The following is a 17,950-nucleotide window of genomic DNA, read 5'->3' as shown; positions in this document are numbered from 1 at the left end:
CAAATAATGTATGGTGAATTTTTTCGCCAATTGGCTTGTGCCCATGTTACGGTTCCACGTTTTGATAATTTCGCAATTTACTCGTCCATCTTATGATAATTTTGTTTTTAAAATTGGAATAGTAAAAGAACCACATCGAATTTTCGAAAAATCGCTTCGAGGTGCACACCCCCATGCTACAAACTAGTTCTGTGCCAAATTTCATGAAAAACAACCGAACGGTCTTGGCGCTATGCGCGTCACGGAGATCTGGACAGAGAGACTTTCAGCTTTATTATTAGTAAAGATTATTATTATTATTATTTGAGCAATCGGGAATTGTTTATTATCCTCACTTGAGACCGTAGTCGACGTTGGTCTGATTTTTCAGGTTACCATGACGATGAGAATAAGTCTAGCTCGTTGCTTTTAATTTTTATTTAGAGAGATTAATTTTCGTAAGAAAAAAAGTAACACTAAATATGCAGACACACAGAAGAAGGAAAGAGAACGTGGGGGAGTCAAATACATGCGACAAAAAAGGGAAAAAAATCTTTTTTTTTTCATTGTAACTCATAGTAGTAGTTTTTCTGGATCGTGTGCTCTTCCCTCCGAACCCTCGGAATTTGAGTATTTTGTATTATATGTCTATGGGCGTGGTTTTCACTGATTTTCGGCATAATATGCATTAAATTTTAAAAAACTTTGCCCCCCTCCCTCCCCTGGAATTTTTCAAATTATGGGCATGCTGAGGGAAAAAAAAAAGCTCGTAATATATTTAATTTGCTTCAAGAAGCACCTAGTTTCCTCACTTTCACGTAATTTGTGTTCTATCTCATTGAAAATATTTTAAAAAGGCTTCAGCTGCAGGGGTGCCCACAGGGGGGGGGGGGGGATTATGGCACAAGTTGCGCCATCAAGAATTTTTTTTGGGTGGGGGAGATTTTTAATTTTTAATTTTATTTATTCAAATTTATTTTTAATTCAAGTCATCTATTTTATTTTGTTTATATTTTGTTTCATTTATTCATTTAGTTTGTGTGTGTCATTGGCATAGCACAGAATTTTTCTAATGATAATAGTAATTTACACAAATAAATAAAATATATTTAAAAAAAATAAATAAATATACCGTAGTAAAAAGTAAAATAAATAAAACAAAAAAGGGAAAGATGATTGAGATTTTTTTTCGGGGGGGGGGAGGGGAATTTGCGCTTTTGAACCTGCGGAGGGGTGGGCACTTCTGTTCAGCTGAACGGTGCTTACTGCTCGAGAGCAATTTGCGTGTCACTTTGGGAATAACGTTTTAGTCTTCAAAAAACAAAACAAAACAGAACCCTCGAAAACTATGGAACCACTATTCCAGTCGATCGCGTCAAGGTGTGGTGGATGGAGGATGAATAAAAAACTGCGCATTTCTGGTCGAGGAAACACGCAAAGCGCTTGTGTTTACCTGAAGAGACTCCAAATAGTCACTCAATTGACAACAAGGATTATGCAAGTGGCGGAATCGAGCTGGCAAGCTGCCAGCTATGACGGGGTGAACGATTGCCTCCTCGTTCCGCTGTGACGCAGCTAACGGAATCGTATTAGAAAATCCGTGTGAGCTTACCGCCAGTGCTGAATTTACCCCACGGGTGCCCAATAGAGATGAGACGGGCTTAGCCCGGGCTCTAGAACCGAAAATAGGTTTCGGGCTCGGGCTCAAGCACAAATATTCAATCGCCAATCTCCATACAAATTCAAAGCCAAATAAACATTTTATCTACTGTGAGAAAATGAAAAGAACATTTAAATCAGTTCAATCAATGTCAAATTCACCCTCTCCCCCCCCCTCAAATAAATTACCGCTTATTTATAGTGGTTTTTTGCGATTATTATTGCAATATGTCATACAGTAATGCATTTGAAGTGGAGCATTTTAAGAATAATTTAGAAACTTCTGTTAATGAAGAACATTTGACGTAACATTTTTCATTAACAGAGAGATCATGTCAGACTGTAGAAGGCTCAGTTTTTTGATACAAGAAAGTTTCTTTCGGGCTCGGATTTTGGCCCGAGACAATATCACTCGGGAGGGCTCGGTTTAAATTTTCGGGCTCAGGCGGGCCCGTGGCTCTCAAAAATAGCCCGAACTCATCTCTAGTGCCCAACAGTGGCGCGCACAGTCATTTTTCAAGAGGGGAAGGGGTGTCCAGGATCCACAATGCTCATATCATACTCCAGCACGCAGCCAAACTTATTCTTTTGATTTTATCGATTGTGGAGAACAGAAACCAGTAGAAAAATATACATTTGTTTACTTTAGCTTAGTTAATAAAATAAATTATTAGTCACTAATACAATACTAGAAAACATAAATATGTGTGCATGTACCTTTCTTACAATTAAAAATAAAAACAGCGAAGAAAAGTCATCCGTGTAGAATAATTTTATGTCTGCGTACAAATGGATTTTGCAGAAGAAAGTGAGAAAATAAATTTAATTTTTTCTATTTATTAAATCTGAAATTATTATTTCCTGCTTGGAATTATTTTACGCACCCACATGCCTAGGATTATCATCAATATAAAAAAAACTTGAGAGCAATGGGAGGGGTGCCCCCCCCCCCTTCCCCGCCCTTTGTGTGTGAGACAGGCTGTGTGAAATTTTAAGGGGGGGGGGGGGGTGTTTACAGGGGAATTTTATATATTTTTTGGTGTAGCAGGGGGATTGCTTTTGAGGGTATTGGAGGAGGGGGGAATTTTTTTTGTTCTGGGGGGGATAAATAATGGCCCGTTTGGCCACCAACTCAAAAGTTGTCAGACTACAGAAGGGCCACCATACCTGAAATAACTTAGCACCCCTTTAAGTAGATCCGGAGCTGGCTACCACGAACCCCTAAAGCTCATGACTGAAATTTTAGAGAAGGGTTTCAGAGGAGGGAGAGGGGTCAACATGATCAGAGAAGCCGAATATACCTCTCAAGGGAAAATGTAAGGGCCCTCCAAGAACTTGTTTTGACGCATTATAAATAGCCCAAATTTGTTGAATAATGAGAAATTTCACAAAAATCGAGCTGAGCTCACAAAAAGTGAATGAGCATCTTCCCATGTTCAAAAGGAAACTTAGCTGTCAAAAACTAATCAAATTGTGGACAAAAGTGAAGAGTCATTAGTTGGTTCCTTTCTTGCTGATGATTACAGGAAACCCTTTTTTTTATTCACACAATAATCAACTTCGTGGAAAGGGGGGAGCATTAAAAATGTTATTCCAAAAGTTAAGCAAAGTTTAAGCTCTTATTGGAAAATATTTTAAAATTGAAAAAAAAAGGGTTTTTTTCCCTATGAATAATGTTAAGTAAGATGTTCACAACCAAATCAAGTGTGAATTAAGTGCATTTGGAGAAAATAAAAATAGTAGATAAAAATGAAGTTATACACACTGACAAGTACGTTTAAATGAAGATTAATTTTTTTTTTTTGTGGTGTTCAGTTTTTTCAGAGCACAAGATGCCAAAATTAGTATGATATTGTGGGGGGGGGGGGATGTATACATATATAGACGGTGTTCCGTTTTAACCCGCAAGACCTTTATTTTCGCAACTGTTAGTCCTAGATATGTACTTTCAATTGCAAAAAATGTTTAAAACCAGATGCAGGGTTAATATATTGAAGGTTTGAAGCAAAAATAACGAGTTGATGTGTGCATCACATGACTTCCTTTTACTCCAATTTAATGTCATTTCCCCATTATTCGCTATTTTAATGTGATTCAATATTTATTCTCTAAATATCACCAACAATGGCCAAATTGAAACCAAAAAAAAAAAAAAAACTCCGCCAAATTTGTCGCCAAGTTGGCGACAAAACTTGGCGACCAAAAGACTGGCGATATATCGCCAAGTGTCCGACAAATTATAACGCCACTTTTTACATCGAAATTAACAATGATTTCCCCCCAAAAAGGTGCAAAAGACCCCCTTAGGAACATCCGAAAGCAACCAAAAGGGGAGGTGCACAACTAGACCCCACTACGAGTCCATGTACCAAATTTCAACTTTCTAGGACATTACCATTTTTGAGTTATGCGAGATACATACGCACATACATACAGACGTCACGAGAAAAGTCGTTGTAATTACCTCGGTGATGGTCAAAAATGGATATTTCGCGTGTCTATACATTCTTAGGCACTTTTCCGCATGTAGTCGAATCGAAAAAAAAAACTCAACATTCATTTGGGGGTGAGCAAAATGGAAATTAAGGGCGATTTTTGAGTGAAAATTTTTTCGCGAATACAATACTTCCTTTTTTGTAAAAGGAAGTAAAAATGAGTCAGAAAATACAAAATTTATACTTTTATACGAGCCCTAGGTCCCCTAACTAATATTTAGAGAAATAACCTCCATTGAAAATTATTACTGACACAAAACATGTGACATTTGTGTGCGACTAAAAACTCAAAGAAGATATTCCAGTTCAAAGTTTTAAGGGACCATACAGAAGATGAGATTGGAACTTATCGCCCTTTCAGAAGAATGACAGGTCGTCAAAGTAAGAAAAACAAGGTATTTATATTTTTCATTACAATTCAAAATTAAATGCAAATGTTATGCCGCCATACGCAAAAACACATTACAAAACCTCCAAGTCACAAAAAGCTGCGTTTTATATCTCGATGAATTGAATATTGGTCGTACTAATTTCAATCTGTTTATGTTGGAATTATTTTTTCAATGGAGATTATTTCCCTAAATATAAGTTAGGAGACCTGGGGCCTGTACAAAAAGTTAAATTTTGTATTTTTTAACTTATTTTTATTTTCACTTCAAACTCTCAATATCTGAACTCTTCATCTGATTTTGAACATTTTTGCAACTAGAAGTATACATTTAGGATTAATGGTTGAGAAAATAAAGGGTCTTGCAGGTAAAAGCGGAACACCCTGTGTTACATACACACACATATATATATACATGGTGTTCCATTTCATGAGGAACTCTCTGAAACAAGTATATGATTAACTGCTCACTACAGTATAGTACTAAGAAAAATATAAAATAGCTTTTGTTTCTCTTGACTTGAATATTTAAACGGTCTCAAATTCAATGATTTTTTTTAAATGCCCTAGTTTAGAGGTCAATTTCATCGAGACGGGGTCAACAACTTTGGGACAGAGCTGTAGTTATAGTCCGAATGGTGTAGTTCAAGGTCCAGGTTAGCAACTAACCCCTGGCAACTAATTAACTTTTTTTAATTAACCAGTCTCAAGGTTGATAATTTGAAACAAAAAAAATTAGTTTTAGGTCAATTACTCTAAAACACCCGAGTCAAAAACTTTGAGCAAAAGCTGTAGTTATGCTCTATGTGATGTAGTTTTAGACTCATGTCAGAAAACCATGAGATCTTTCCAATCACTTTACTTAACTAAACAGTCTCTAAAAAGATGATTTCAGTATAAAAGAGTGTTTTTTTCACCAGTTTATGTGAGTGATACTCAAAATCTTATGAGCTTTAAACTCACATAATACTAGAACAAATCAACAGTCAAATGTACTTTAAGCTCCCAAAGTTTCATGCTTCCAGTGTTATAAAATTTTCTGTAACCTTGACCACAACATGGCAATTCTTAGCACAAAGCTGATCCGCCATTTTGGAGCATTATATTTTGGAGATACTCAGCTGAAAATTTGCATCGGTTAGTTTCAAAGATATTTCTACATATCAACAAAAAGAATGATTTAAAACCAATACTGACTTGACATGCAAAAAAAAAAGAAAAGGGATTTTGGAACCTAGTTTTACTGTCATAGATCAGCTAATTTGAAAATCAAACATGCTCTATTAAGCTATCAATGTTCTTGTATATAACCAATATGTTTATAGCCAGAGACATTTTTAAGGCCTTGCAAGCATTATGGCACGTCTGAAAGTTGAAATTATTCCTCTAACACCTAGTCAACTGCAATTTCATGCTTGGTTATCTTAAATTATAATTTATCACCCTGGAAAAGAGGGGGAAAAAAAAGCAATTTGAATGTTAAAAATAAATTCAAAATATCAAACATTCTGTAGGTTAAATAATCAGAATACCTTCCCTTCCCTCATTCGTTTCAGCCTTAGAAAGTTCTTTTTCTTTCGGCAGAATTTATGATCATTATGATTTTTACTGACATGAAACAGTTCATTAAAATTTCTTATTAAAAATCCCCCCCCATTACAGAAAATGTTTTATACTTCAATAAGAGATATTTAATTAAATTTGAAAAAAAGCATAATGTCAATAAATACACATAAGGATAAATTCATAACGCACAGAAACAAGTATTTAAGAAAAGTTCTCTTTAATATACACAACAGTCAAATATATATTTTCTTTTAAGTTATCAAATCAGTGAACTCATAAATAGTCGTAAAATTAATAAGAATATTTTTAAAGCAAATTTATAAAAAATAATTAGAACACTCTCACAACAAAACACAAATAACGCAAGAGATAAGTATAAAAAGTTTTTTTTTTTTTAGTGCAGTATGTTTATTTTGATGCATAAAATGATTTAAAAAATCTCGCTGTAGGTAAATTTATTGTTAGTGTAAGAAATATTTTGTTGTATAAAATGTAAGAAATATTTTTGTAACCTGGAATTTCATCTTCTAGAATAATTAAATAAAGTGAATGACATAACTCAAAAAAGTGTGCCTAAATTTTCGTTTCTTAATTTCAGTTTGCAATCAACATTAATAAAATTAATTTTATCAACAAAATTGGAAAACGTAAAACTGAGAAAATGTATCCAGTTTCAACTTAAAAACACGGGTTTCAGAGGGGAAAAATCCCAGAGGTTCAATTAAACCCTAAACACTTAAAAACTTTATTTATTAATAGATAGAATGCTTTTAAATCCCAAAGAATTGTTGAAGTTCGATAAGTTCGCATTTTTTTGCCAGTTACAATACTTTTCCTCCAGATCTGCTTATTTTCGTCGAAATCGCCTTCGATTTGACATTTAGCCAATCTCCGCAGTAAGCGATCGACTTCGACATGGTGCAATACAATAAAAAATAACAATCATTTTTGCGCTACTGATAATTACCTTTTGGTGTCTTCCTTTGAAAACGATCGCAAAAGCTCCATGTCCTATTAAATCCTTTGTACTATACTCGTACTCCCCTATTTTCTCCATGGGAAATCCAATTTCGTACTAACTACCTAAATGTTTGGTTGGTCATATTACTGGATGATCCAGCATTTCGCTACATTAGAACACCTAAGTGACATAGCGTTTTTAAACCTCACACTTGTTTTGAACGATCCACTCAATAGTTTCATTATTGCGAAGACGAATTTAATCCATCAGCTGTAGAAGTTTAGTAACTTTAATCCATTATACCTTCCAAGCTGAGTTCCTCTAACAACAATATGACGCAAAAAACGCATTGCGCCAATCCAGAAGAACTATAGTGGAGGCTATAGCGCCATCTAGCGACAAGAATAAGACCTTTTAAAAAATCAGCTGATAAATAAATAAATAAATAAATAATGCAAAAATTCTTTCCTCTCCCTTCTCAGAAGAGCAAAAATTAAATTTAAGGGTGAATATGTTGTTCTAATTTCATTCAAAAAGACAAACTTCTTTGCTAAAAATATTATTCTTTAAGTTATGACTGAAAGTTTTAAGAAAATCGTCTGTCGCCTATGTTCACGGATTGAAAATAAGAAAAGTGGAACCTTTAAATTACGCTAACTACTGCGATTCTTACACAATTCAGGTGCATTAATCTTCACATCCATCAAAGGCTTTTTAGAGTCATTTTTTGTCATTTACTTTTAATGATTTTTTCGTGAATTCCGTAACTGTGTAGTTGATTGTTTTAAAAAACGTTTCACGCCGTTCAGTGCAGGACAAATTCGGCAGTTTCACTTCTAATTGGCTACGTATTGTAGTGCGGAGAACTATATTGGCGTTATTATCAATTTAAATTTTGATACTAAAACACCCTACGCTGGCGACTTAAATTCACACATAATCTAGGGTTGCCTAAACTTTTCGCTGCGGATTTGTCTTGTATTTAAGACTGCAGTTGTGATTTCAGTGTTTATTGTGTGGATCGAAATTGCGAATCACTGCTAAACATAATTTTTTAAAAACTAAACTGCAATTTCAGTTAGAAAGTGAAATTTTAAAAGACTTTAGCAAGAGATTTTCAAGATCTAAAAGGTAATTTTCTTTTGAATTCATGTAATGTTCCAACTTTTCAGTTCCTTTTGAATAAGTCCTCGTTTTTTACATGTTGTTTGATCTTTAGATTGTTTGCTATTCAGCACCATGGACGATGATGCAGAGTGCTACAAATTATGGAGAATTCGTAGGACCATCATGCAGGTAATTTTGCTTTAGAATATTTTTTAATAAAGGAAAAGGGAGGAGATTTCTAAACAATGTTCGACTGTGACACTTTGCTAGAATTTCTTTCTTTCTTTTTTTTTTTTTTTTTGTATCAAATCAAACTCTAAGAAATTGAATAATATTATAAGATTAATTAAATTTTGCAATTTAGCATATCAATGTCTTCCGCTTGTAAAATCCAAGTATTGAATTGATCCATTAAAAATTTTGCAGCATTAGTTTCACTTACGATTTTATCGTTATCCGGTAGGTATGTTTTTTAAACCTTTCTGTTAACCTGAAACTGCACTTACGTCACTGACGCCTCTAAAACGGGTGCTGTTACAATAGCCAGACCCAACGTTATTACAGTGGAAAATTTTGTCAGCAACCCTAAATGTTAATAAAAAAAAAATTAAAAATGTAGAGTCCCTTTTAATTTCAAAAATATGTGTTTGCAACAATTTTCAGCTTTTTGTGGCTTGTTTATGTTGCTTTTTGTAAAATAAATCCTTGAGGGGAGGGAGGGGTCTTAAAAGCTCCAGCTGTTGGCAGATGCAAAAAGAAAACTTGCAAGCATGGGTGCAATGGTTGTACATGCTATCTGAAAGTAGGGTCTAAAAGGCAATTTTTTTTCTGTAGTATAATATTTCGTTCAGTGATAGTTTTTCCTTAGTACAATAGCTGTTACCCAAGGCTGATGGCTCACCCTTCAAGTGGTACAGAGGAGACAAATAACCCCATCCCCTCCTATATGAGTAAACCCCAGTAAAATTGCTTCTCCCATTAAAAAATTCAATGGCACAATCAGCACCATGAACCAGTGACGCACCCAGGGAAGGGGGCTAAGGGGCTTAAGCCCAGACTTAAATAAAATGAAAAGCTTTCTGCGAACATAAATCCTACCTGGAAAATTTCTGCAAATAATTATTTTGCCTAACTCACCCTTGAATAAAAAATTAAATTTATATTCAAATATATAAATGAGACAAAAAAAAAAGAAGTGCTTCAAATCATTTAAATTTTTTTACAATAACATATAGTTTGCTTATTTTTCACCAACTGAAGAAAACTGCCAAAACCATTATTTTTTTACACATGTGCTTTAAAAGGCTTTAACAGAAATAAACTCTGGGATTTTCTTAAAAATTCCCTTTTAATTTTTTTTTTTTTTTAAATCAACGTTAGCAGTTTGAAAAAAAGATTCTGCAGAGCCAAAAATTTTCTGCGAACACCGTTCGCGTGTTCGTCTATATTATGCAAGATTGCTTAAGCCCTTCCCAGAAGCCAGAAGGAATTTAAAAAGGATTATCAACCCCTTGACCAGACCAAAGAGAAGACAAAAAATATCGTTTTTTAGCTTTCAATTTTGGAAAATTTCTTGAAATATGCCCCTCATTTAACAAATGAGAGCTCCTTACGAAACTTCTAGCCCTCCCATGAAAAAATCTGTGGTGCGAAACTACCATGAACCTTTCTCTTTGTCTTCCTTGCTGTATTGAATGTATTTTGTTTAATAAAATAGTATGACTGGAAATCAACCTGTACATGCAGTGGATCCAGCTTCTAAGTTTGGAGCGCATTATTTGCAGTGAAACCTTGATTATCTCAAAAGCCTTGCTATCTTAAAAATTTTTGCCATCCATTTTACATGGAAATTCTTATGTATTTTCTATAGTTATCTCAAAATTTATTTTTCAAAACTAAAAGAATAGGGGAGTGTTCGTATAAGGGGCATTCCAAGGTATTTTTGACATTTATGTAGAGTCCGTAACGTGACCTTTTTTGCCATACCTTTTTAATTTACCGTTTGATTTGCAAATTATTTTAATTTGAGCTGGTGTATTGGTAGGAAAATATCAAAATAAAATAATATGCTAATCAAACAGTAAATTAAAAAGTTATGGCAAAAAAGGTCACGTTACGGACTCTACATAAATGTCAAAAATACCGTGGAATGCCCCATAAAGGAAAGGAGGGGCTGTAGTCTGTTTTATATCTGTTTTCCCTCAAAGGTACTCTTTGCACTTTTCTTTGGAACACAACACATGCTCATTTTGAGGAGAACGGAAAAATGTGTTCCATGTTCCTCATCATTCCAAATTTTTAACTCTATAAAATGGCTAGTGAAAAGCTTGAATTGAATATGCTTGAAGATAAAATTAGAACTTTGAAGTCAGTAGATGAAAGGAAAAAGGCAAAATTGCTACTTATTTCAAAATAATTTGTTAATCCTTTTGCAAAGTGGTCGCATAGTATATAAATACATGTATATATCGTATGTGTGCAGTTGTGAGAGTTTCTAGTGAATATTTCTCAAAAGATCTGATTACTCGATATCTTGAATTTTCTTACTTTCCCAAAAAACTCGAGATATTGAGGTTGTATGTGAGTACAGAAATCAAAGTAGAGGCAATAAGTACCATATTCAACTACAAATAGTGTATCAATCTCCTTGTAATTTCTCAAATTTCAAGGCTATCTTTGGCCCTATTAAGAGGTTATGACCACCATAACATGTTTAATTATATCCCAGATTGACATGTCATGTTTTTACACAAAAGTCGTCATGGTTTTGATGTTTTCCGATGAAATATGCATCGAGTGCCCCCTCCTCCCCAGAAAAGTTTGAAACAATGGGCCTGCTGCTCAATTAGTTAAGGATTTTAGCAATATAAATTTTTTTCCCATATTAATAAGCATTTTGCGTTGAATATTTGGTAATTTTTCAAAGAAAGACTTTCTGGCTAAGTAATTAATGATAAATACTTTCTATTGAAACATAATAGAAAGGTATTTTTTTAGGGTTTCATTAATGAGCTGCATAAAATTAGTTGTTAAAACCAAACTGCTTGGTCCAAGCATATAATTTTCAATCTTATGCTCAAATTAATTTTTCCTCCTAGTTGTGCCATGATCGAGGCTACTTGGTGACTCAGGAGGAGTTGGACCAGACACTGGAGGAGTTTAAAGCACAGTATGGAGATAAACCTAGGTAAGTTCATAGCACAAACTTTACGCTGAAGATAAAAAGCGCGCGCTCTACATTTCATGAATCTTTGAAACATTGTTTTGGGGAATACATTGGGAATCAGGTTCAAAATGAGTTGCTATCAAGTTGGAAATTTAATAATGTTTTTTTTTTCTGTCATAAATATTAATTGTATGCAATAGGTTGTTACCTTTGGTTATAGTTGCTAATGATGTAAGTATAGTTATGTTGTTTCTGTAAAAATTGTTTATTTTAAGTTTTCATTCAATTTAGAATGAATAAGGTGGTTTTTATCATTAAATGGAACTCTTGTCTGAAAGTTTTGATTTGACCATAGCACATGGGCGGATTTCAAGGCGGCTATGCCCCCCCCCATCCCAGTTTTGGGTGGACTTTACTCAATAACAACACACCTTCCAAAATCTTGGAAACATTAAATCATTATTTTTTTTCCTTTTTACTTCCTTTTACAAAAAAGGAAGTATTGTACTCGCGAAAAATTTTTTACTCAAACATCGGCCTTAATTTCCATTTTTCTCACCCCCGAATGAATGTTGAGTTTTTTTTTTTCGACCCGAACACACGTGGATATATGCCTAGGAACCTACAGACACCCGAAATATCCATTTTGAGGACCCCCGAATTAATTATACAACGAATTTTCTCGTGACGTATGTATGTGCGTATGTATCTCGCATAACTCAAAAATGGTATGTCCTAGAAAGTTGAAATTTGGTACGTAGACTCCTAGTGGGGCCTAATTGTGCACCTTCCGTTTTGGTTGCATTCGGATGTTCTTAAGAGGGTTTTTTTCCCCTTTTTGGGGGGAAATCATTGTTAATTTCGATGTAAACTGAAGTGGTGTTATAATTTGTTGTACACTTGGCGATAAATCGCCAATCTTTTGCTCGCCAAGTTTTGTCGCCAACTTGGCAACAAATTTGGCGATTTTTTTTCTTTTTAATGTGGTTTCAATTTGGCCACTGTTGGTGATATTTAGAGAGTAAACAACTGAATCACATTAAAATTGCCAATAATGGGGAAATGACATTAAATTGGAGTAAAAGAAGTCATGTGATGCACACATCAGCTCGTTTTTTTAGTGGTTTAAGAAGTGAAAATAAAGAGAATAGCAAATGTCCTTTTCTGATGAGAGAAAAGAAGAAAAAATGAGTATTTTGAACTGAAAGCTATTAGGGTACGAGTGCAATGGAGAATATATTTGCTAAACGAGCTATGCATTCAGCTGCAATGTGTAAAATAATTCATGATTGTTTAACAAATTAGAAGCTAAAACAAAGGGGAGAATGTGCTAATCTCTCTCCTTTGCGCTAACAGAACGATCTACTCATTGTGAATTTTTTTTTCTTTTCAGAATGTTTATTTTTCCAATTTGCGTCATTTCAAAAGCTAGATATTTTGGGCTGTTATAGACGAAAAATTTTAAGGAATTTTCTGGTTTCATATATTCAAATTAATTTGAAGTAAATGCTGTTGCAAAATAAGAAAAGGTTTTTGTACAGTAAAATAGTACTTAATGTAACAATGAAACAAAAAACTGGCAAAATTGTACAACCATTGCACAAACAGAAAATAAAAGCACTATTAAACGATGCTTTGATTTTTTGAGAAAAATAATAAGAATCTCAATCCCTAGCAGTTCAAAACTAGATAGTTAGAAAGTAAAGAAGAAAGACTTCAGTTAACAGAAAGTTTCATTGATTGAAGTTCTACTGAAGAGGAAAAAAATGAGTAGATAAATTTGCCTTTGTGTGTGTGTTAAATCAAAACCATGCCTTTGCAAAGTGTTCACGTAGTATTTTCTCTGGTATTATTTCTTAGAATACCTAAGGTAGTAAGCTTGAATTAAATGTTTGAATTTTGATATTGATGCACCTTGGATCCTTCTCTATTTCTTAAACTTAATTTTATTAATTTCTTAGTCGTCTATTTCTTAGATTTCTTAGACCACTAGTCATCCATAAGTGAACATTTTCTATGTGTTAAGTTTTGGTCCAAGATTGTTTTGGAGTATTTTAAATTTAACAAAATCCTAATAACAGAAGAAAAAAAAAACTAAATTATTTATTAGAAATGGCTGTGTGAATGGCCTTTATTCGTGTATAGCCTCTTGTAGTTTATATTGAGCAAAATATTTATAGAGAAAAGGAGTATTAGTATCAACCTTTCATGACTTTTGAAATTCGTTAAAATGGACCTGTTTCTGGGTCATTCTCGGGAAAAGCAGGAATTTTGCTGCTGATTTTTAAAAACAAAATGATAAATTTCTCCTAATATGTTAAATACTTAAGATTAAGTTAGATCTATCCTAAAGTAATAATGAAAAAAATATTTTATTTAAACAACATATAAAATATTTTTTTCTCATTTAGCAACTTCAATATATTCCATCAGTTGTATTACAGTGTTGTATTCACTTGAATTATTTTCTAAATTTTTATTCTTTATAGTAAAAACAAGATACACAAATTCCTGATTTTCTGAGCCTGACCCTTCTGTGACTGATTTTGCAATTTCATTCTTTGTGTTGTGGCATACATTTTGTAAAACTCTGCCTGATCAAAGCGGAATTGTGGTTTATTATTATTAATAACTAATCTTTTAAAATGGGAATACATAATTTAATTTTTTCCTCACCATACTCTCGCTCATTAACATTAAAAAAAACTGGGTAACAGTGTCATTATTGTCAAATTTGTCATTAAGAAATTGATTTTTGATTGGGAACAGCTCAATTTGAATGTCTTTATTGAATCCACAAAAGCTTGGTCTGGGAGGAGGCAGAACTGTATGTATAACCAACTGATATTAATTACCCTTATCTGATTTTTCTCCCAAAACTTTTATATGAAATATTACTCTTTACTGCTAGTGTTATAATTTCAAAGTACAAAAATAGTTATGATATATTTTTTAGGGATGTATGTAGTTCTTTTTAGAACTATTAATTTATATCTTGATCTTGTAAGTTCTATATATATACATATATCACAAAGCGTTTTTTCAAGTAAACTTAGTAAAAGTTATTATTATTACTAGCTGCGTGCCCGGCGTTGCACAGGCTACCTAAAAAATGAAAGAGATGTCCAGTTGATGTTTTTGTATTACCCTGACATCAGTTTCTAAAGCGTTACGGAATAAATCAACAAGAAGTTCCGTCTAGAACGAAACGAGTCTACTTTCCCGTATATCCATACTACTTTCTAGAACCTGATCAATATTCTTAAAAATAGCTAAAATCGCAAATTGTTTCAAAAATATTTTTTAAATATTTTAAGCTGATTTCTAGGAATAATTTACTCCTCACTCACCCCCCTAAAAAATTAGATGCGTTAAAAAAAAAAAAAAAACGAACAAATAAAATAGCAGCACCTTGTAAACAAAGCAGCTAATACACTTTTTTCCATTAAAAATATTTTTTACAGCTTTCAAAACGAAAGAATGATAATTAAAATTAATAAGCTCACTAAAATAAATACATGATATCAAAAAAAAAAAAATCGTTTCTTTTTCCCCTGCTACCAAAAATAATTTTTTAAATTAATTAATGCACTTACCGAAATACATAAAAACAATAAAATGTCAACTTAAAGAAATAATTTCCATTGTCAAAAAAAAAAAAAATCGTCTGCGCATATCTTTATGTAGAAACATAAATGACTTCGAGTTTATCCGCCCAAAACTGAATACCTAAATTAAAACTTTAGCGTGAAAATAAAAACAAGTCATATCAACAATAATTATTTCACAGTTAAAACTATAGCTGTGGAGTCAGAGTCGGAGTCAATCTCATTTTGTGATAAAGGAGTCGGAGTCGAATATCCAAGAATCTGAGTCGGTCATTTGTCTTCCGTGTATAAATGTTTGCCAAAGCTCCGAAATCAGAGTCGAAGTCGGGGAGTCAGAGTCTGATTAAATGTCAGGCACAGGAGTCGGAATCAGGTGCCCCTAAATTCTAGGAGTCAGAGTCTGGAGTTTGGCGTCAAGAGCTATTTCCAACAAAATTTGTTTGAAGTAAATCCTCCTTCAAGTACGGAATCTACATTGACTTTCAGTTTCCCCGTAGGCGCTAATGTTAAGTGATTTGAACTGTTCAAAATTAAACAGAAAATTGTTCAAATCAAAAAGATATTTTATATACAAGTTTTTCATCAAAAGCTTTTTCCTACAAAGTTTCTTTGAAGCAAATTTGTCTCGCAGTTTGGAATTGCCTTCAATTTCCCCATAGGTACTAATGTTAAGTTTTTTTGAACTGTTCAAAATTGAACGAAAAATAGTTCAAATCAAAAAATGAAATATAGGAATGAGGTGTCCTCGCCGAGATCTTTCGAACAAAAGAAAAAATTTTGAATTGGACTATTCACTGAAAAGTTATTAGGGGGGGGGGGGGACAGACAGACCAACATTTTTCCCCATCTCAATACCCTACTTTCCAATTTTCAATTTTTCGATATTTATTTAATTATTTTATTTATTTTGACTTTTTTTTTGTTTTTTGCCATATTTTTAAGATCTATTAAGTCTTTTTTCATGCTTTATTCTTTTTTTTTTCTGACTTTTACTGGGAAAGTAGGCTAATATGCGAAATGCAAGGTTTGCAAAACACCAGTAGAGCATATTTTTGGCAAAAATCTTATTAACGTTAATCATAGTTATCAATGATACAAGTTATGAGTATTTTCAATCAGCCCAAATGATGAAAATATATGCATTATCAACTATAATCTGTGCTAACATTAAACTGAATTACATCTGATAGATTATATCTGAAATATTTATGTACAATTACAATCAGCTTTCTACATAAAATGACACATACTGTTTGGTTGATTATGTGAAACTAAAGCACCAAGACTTAATAAATACTAACAAGCATTAATTTAATGTGAAGTCATCAGATTCCAATTAAACTTTAGTTCAAATCCTTAAAAACAATCTTTTTTGTTCAACTCTGTTTCACTTAAAGAAATCCAAACAATCTTAATTCAGCGTGTTCTTTTAAGGATACAAAATGTATTTTAAAAGTAAAAACAGGAAGGAAAAAGAGAGTTATTACAATTCGAAAACTCACTCATGTGACCAGGGGCGGACTGGCCCTAAACTTTTAATGTGGAAAAAAAATTCATGCCGGCCCCATCCAAAAAAGTTTGGCTGTAGTTTTCCAAACCTAAAAAGTTTCTAGTGTGTTTTTTCCAAAAATATAAAAGGTTCCTCCAGCACCCCCGCTGAAATACCAAGATTTTTTTTTTTTTTTTTCTTAAATCCTTATTTAACTTTTCATTTCAAGCAAACTAGTGGGCAGATTGATTTAAACCAAGCATACAGCAAATGCCCATTATATACAGATGATATTTCAAGGATCTAACTTTCTCAAAAATATTTGCAAGCTTAAATTGCTCTACGCAATAAAAAACCTCTGTGAAAACTTGTGGCTTCTTTGAAAATCCGCATTTAAGAGTATTTCGTTTATGTAAAAGCGAATAAAAATCTTATTTTAAACAAAACGTAATACATTTGAGGCAGTGAGAAGCAAAAGGGTGTAAGTAGACATTTTCAAGTTTTGAGTAAAACTCGTATAAAGATTACATCCTAGGTAGGCTTTCATTGAATTTTTTCTAAATCATGCTGTACAGCGGCACCTACCAGGGTTGCTAGTACTATCTCTTGCCCCAAGACAGAGGAGGGGTCCACCTACCATTTGTACTGGTTATCTCCAAATTTTCAATTTCTCCTCTTGCATCCCTTGCTTCTCACTACCTCATATTGCCATGAGCGGTACTATTTACCCTTTAGAAAAAACTCTTTTTTTTTTAAAAGTCTTTTCTTAAAATTGTATTGTACGTATTCAAACTAATGAATAATTCTCAGCAAATAATTAAAATTTATAGCTTGTTTCAGCTTTAAAATGCTATTTATTTCAATAGTTCTTGGGTAAATCATTATAAAATTAGCCTAAAAGCATTGAAATTTCATTTTATAAAGTGTTTTATTGTTATCATTATTTTTGAATCATTAGAACATCCAGTATGGAACAACATATGTAGTCCTTAGCAGAAAATTGAAGCACGCATAATTCTGATGTAAAACCTTTGTGTGGAAACAATTAGTAAACGTACTGTGTAACAAACACAAACATTTCAAAAAAATATTGCAACACATGTTTTGAGGCAATAAGATAATCTTTTAATGCATAAGTTGTAATCTTATTGTTGTAAGTAATATGAGTCAGCAGTAAGAGGGGGCGGAAGTTAAATCAAAACACAATTTGGAAAACATTTTCAAGAAAATTTTAGTGCAATAAAAAAAAAAAAAAAATAGGCAGAGAAGATCGGATGAGGAAATATTTCCGTCTTATACGCTTTAAATGATATATCTTAAATAATAAATAGAAACTTTGAATAAGTTGTAACCAATGATCCATGTGTAATTAAATGTTAAGGGAGAAAAAATAATAAAAACCTTTAATGTTTACGTTTTAACAAATTTTTTTTTTGCGCAGACAACATTTTTTGCGTTAATGAATTGAGTGTCATTTGTCTAAATAATTATTTTAATGTTCCAAAAAACTGTTAAATTAAAAAAAAAAGAAT

The 17,950-nt window shown here is 32.9% G+C and overlaps 2 protein-coding genes across 2 annotated transcripts in view; one reads left to right on the top strand and one right to left on the bottom strand.

Moving 5' to 3' along the window:
- Positions 1 to 7,324, bottom strand: part of LOC129224656 (serine/threonine-protein kinase unc-51-like) — a 201,666-nt gene extending 194,342 nt beyond the window's left edge. Inside the window, exon 1 of the mRNA XM_054859195.1 lies at positions 7,055 to 7,324. Within this exon, the coding sequence (XP_054715170.1) occupies positions 7,055 to 7,144 (90 nt within the window). The 5' untranslated portion in view covers positions 7,145 to 7,324. The remainder of the gene's footprint in view (positions 1 to 7,054) is intronic.
- Positions 7,325 to 8,041: 717 nt separating this feature from the next.
- The window catches only part of LOC129224655 (DNA-directed RNA polymerases I, II, and III subunit RPABC1-like), a 40,208-nt gene continuing 30,299 nt past the window's right edge, over positions 8,042 to 17,950 (top strand). Inside the window, exons 1-3 of the mRNA XM_054859194.1 lie at positions 8,042 to 8,179; positions 8,268 to 8,344; positions 11,254 to 11,342. Coding sequence (XP_054715169.1) covers positions 8,288 to 8,344; positions 11,254 to 11,342 — 146 coding nt within the window. The 5' untranslated portion in view covers positions 8,042 to 8,179; positions 8,268 to 8,287. The remainder of the gene's footprint in view (positions 8,180 to 8,267; positions 8,345 to 11,253; positions 11,343 to 17,950) is intronic.

Source organism: Uloborus diversus, chromosome 6 (genome assembly GCF_026930045.1).
Source record: "Uloborus diversus isolate 005 chromosome 6, Udiv.v.3.1, whole genome shotgun sequence".
Classification (NCBI taxonomy): Eukaryota; Metazoa; Arthropoda; class Arachnida; order Araneae; family Uloboridae; genus Uloborus; species Uloborus diversus.
This window is presented reverse-complemented; position numbering and strand designations above follow the sequence as displayed.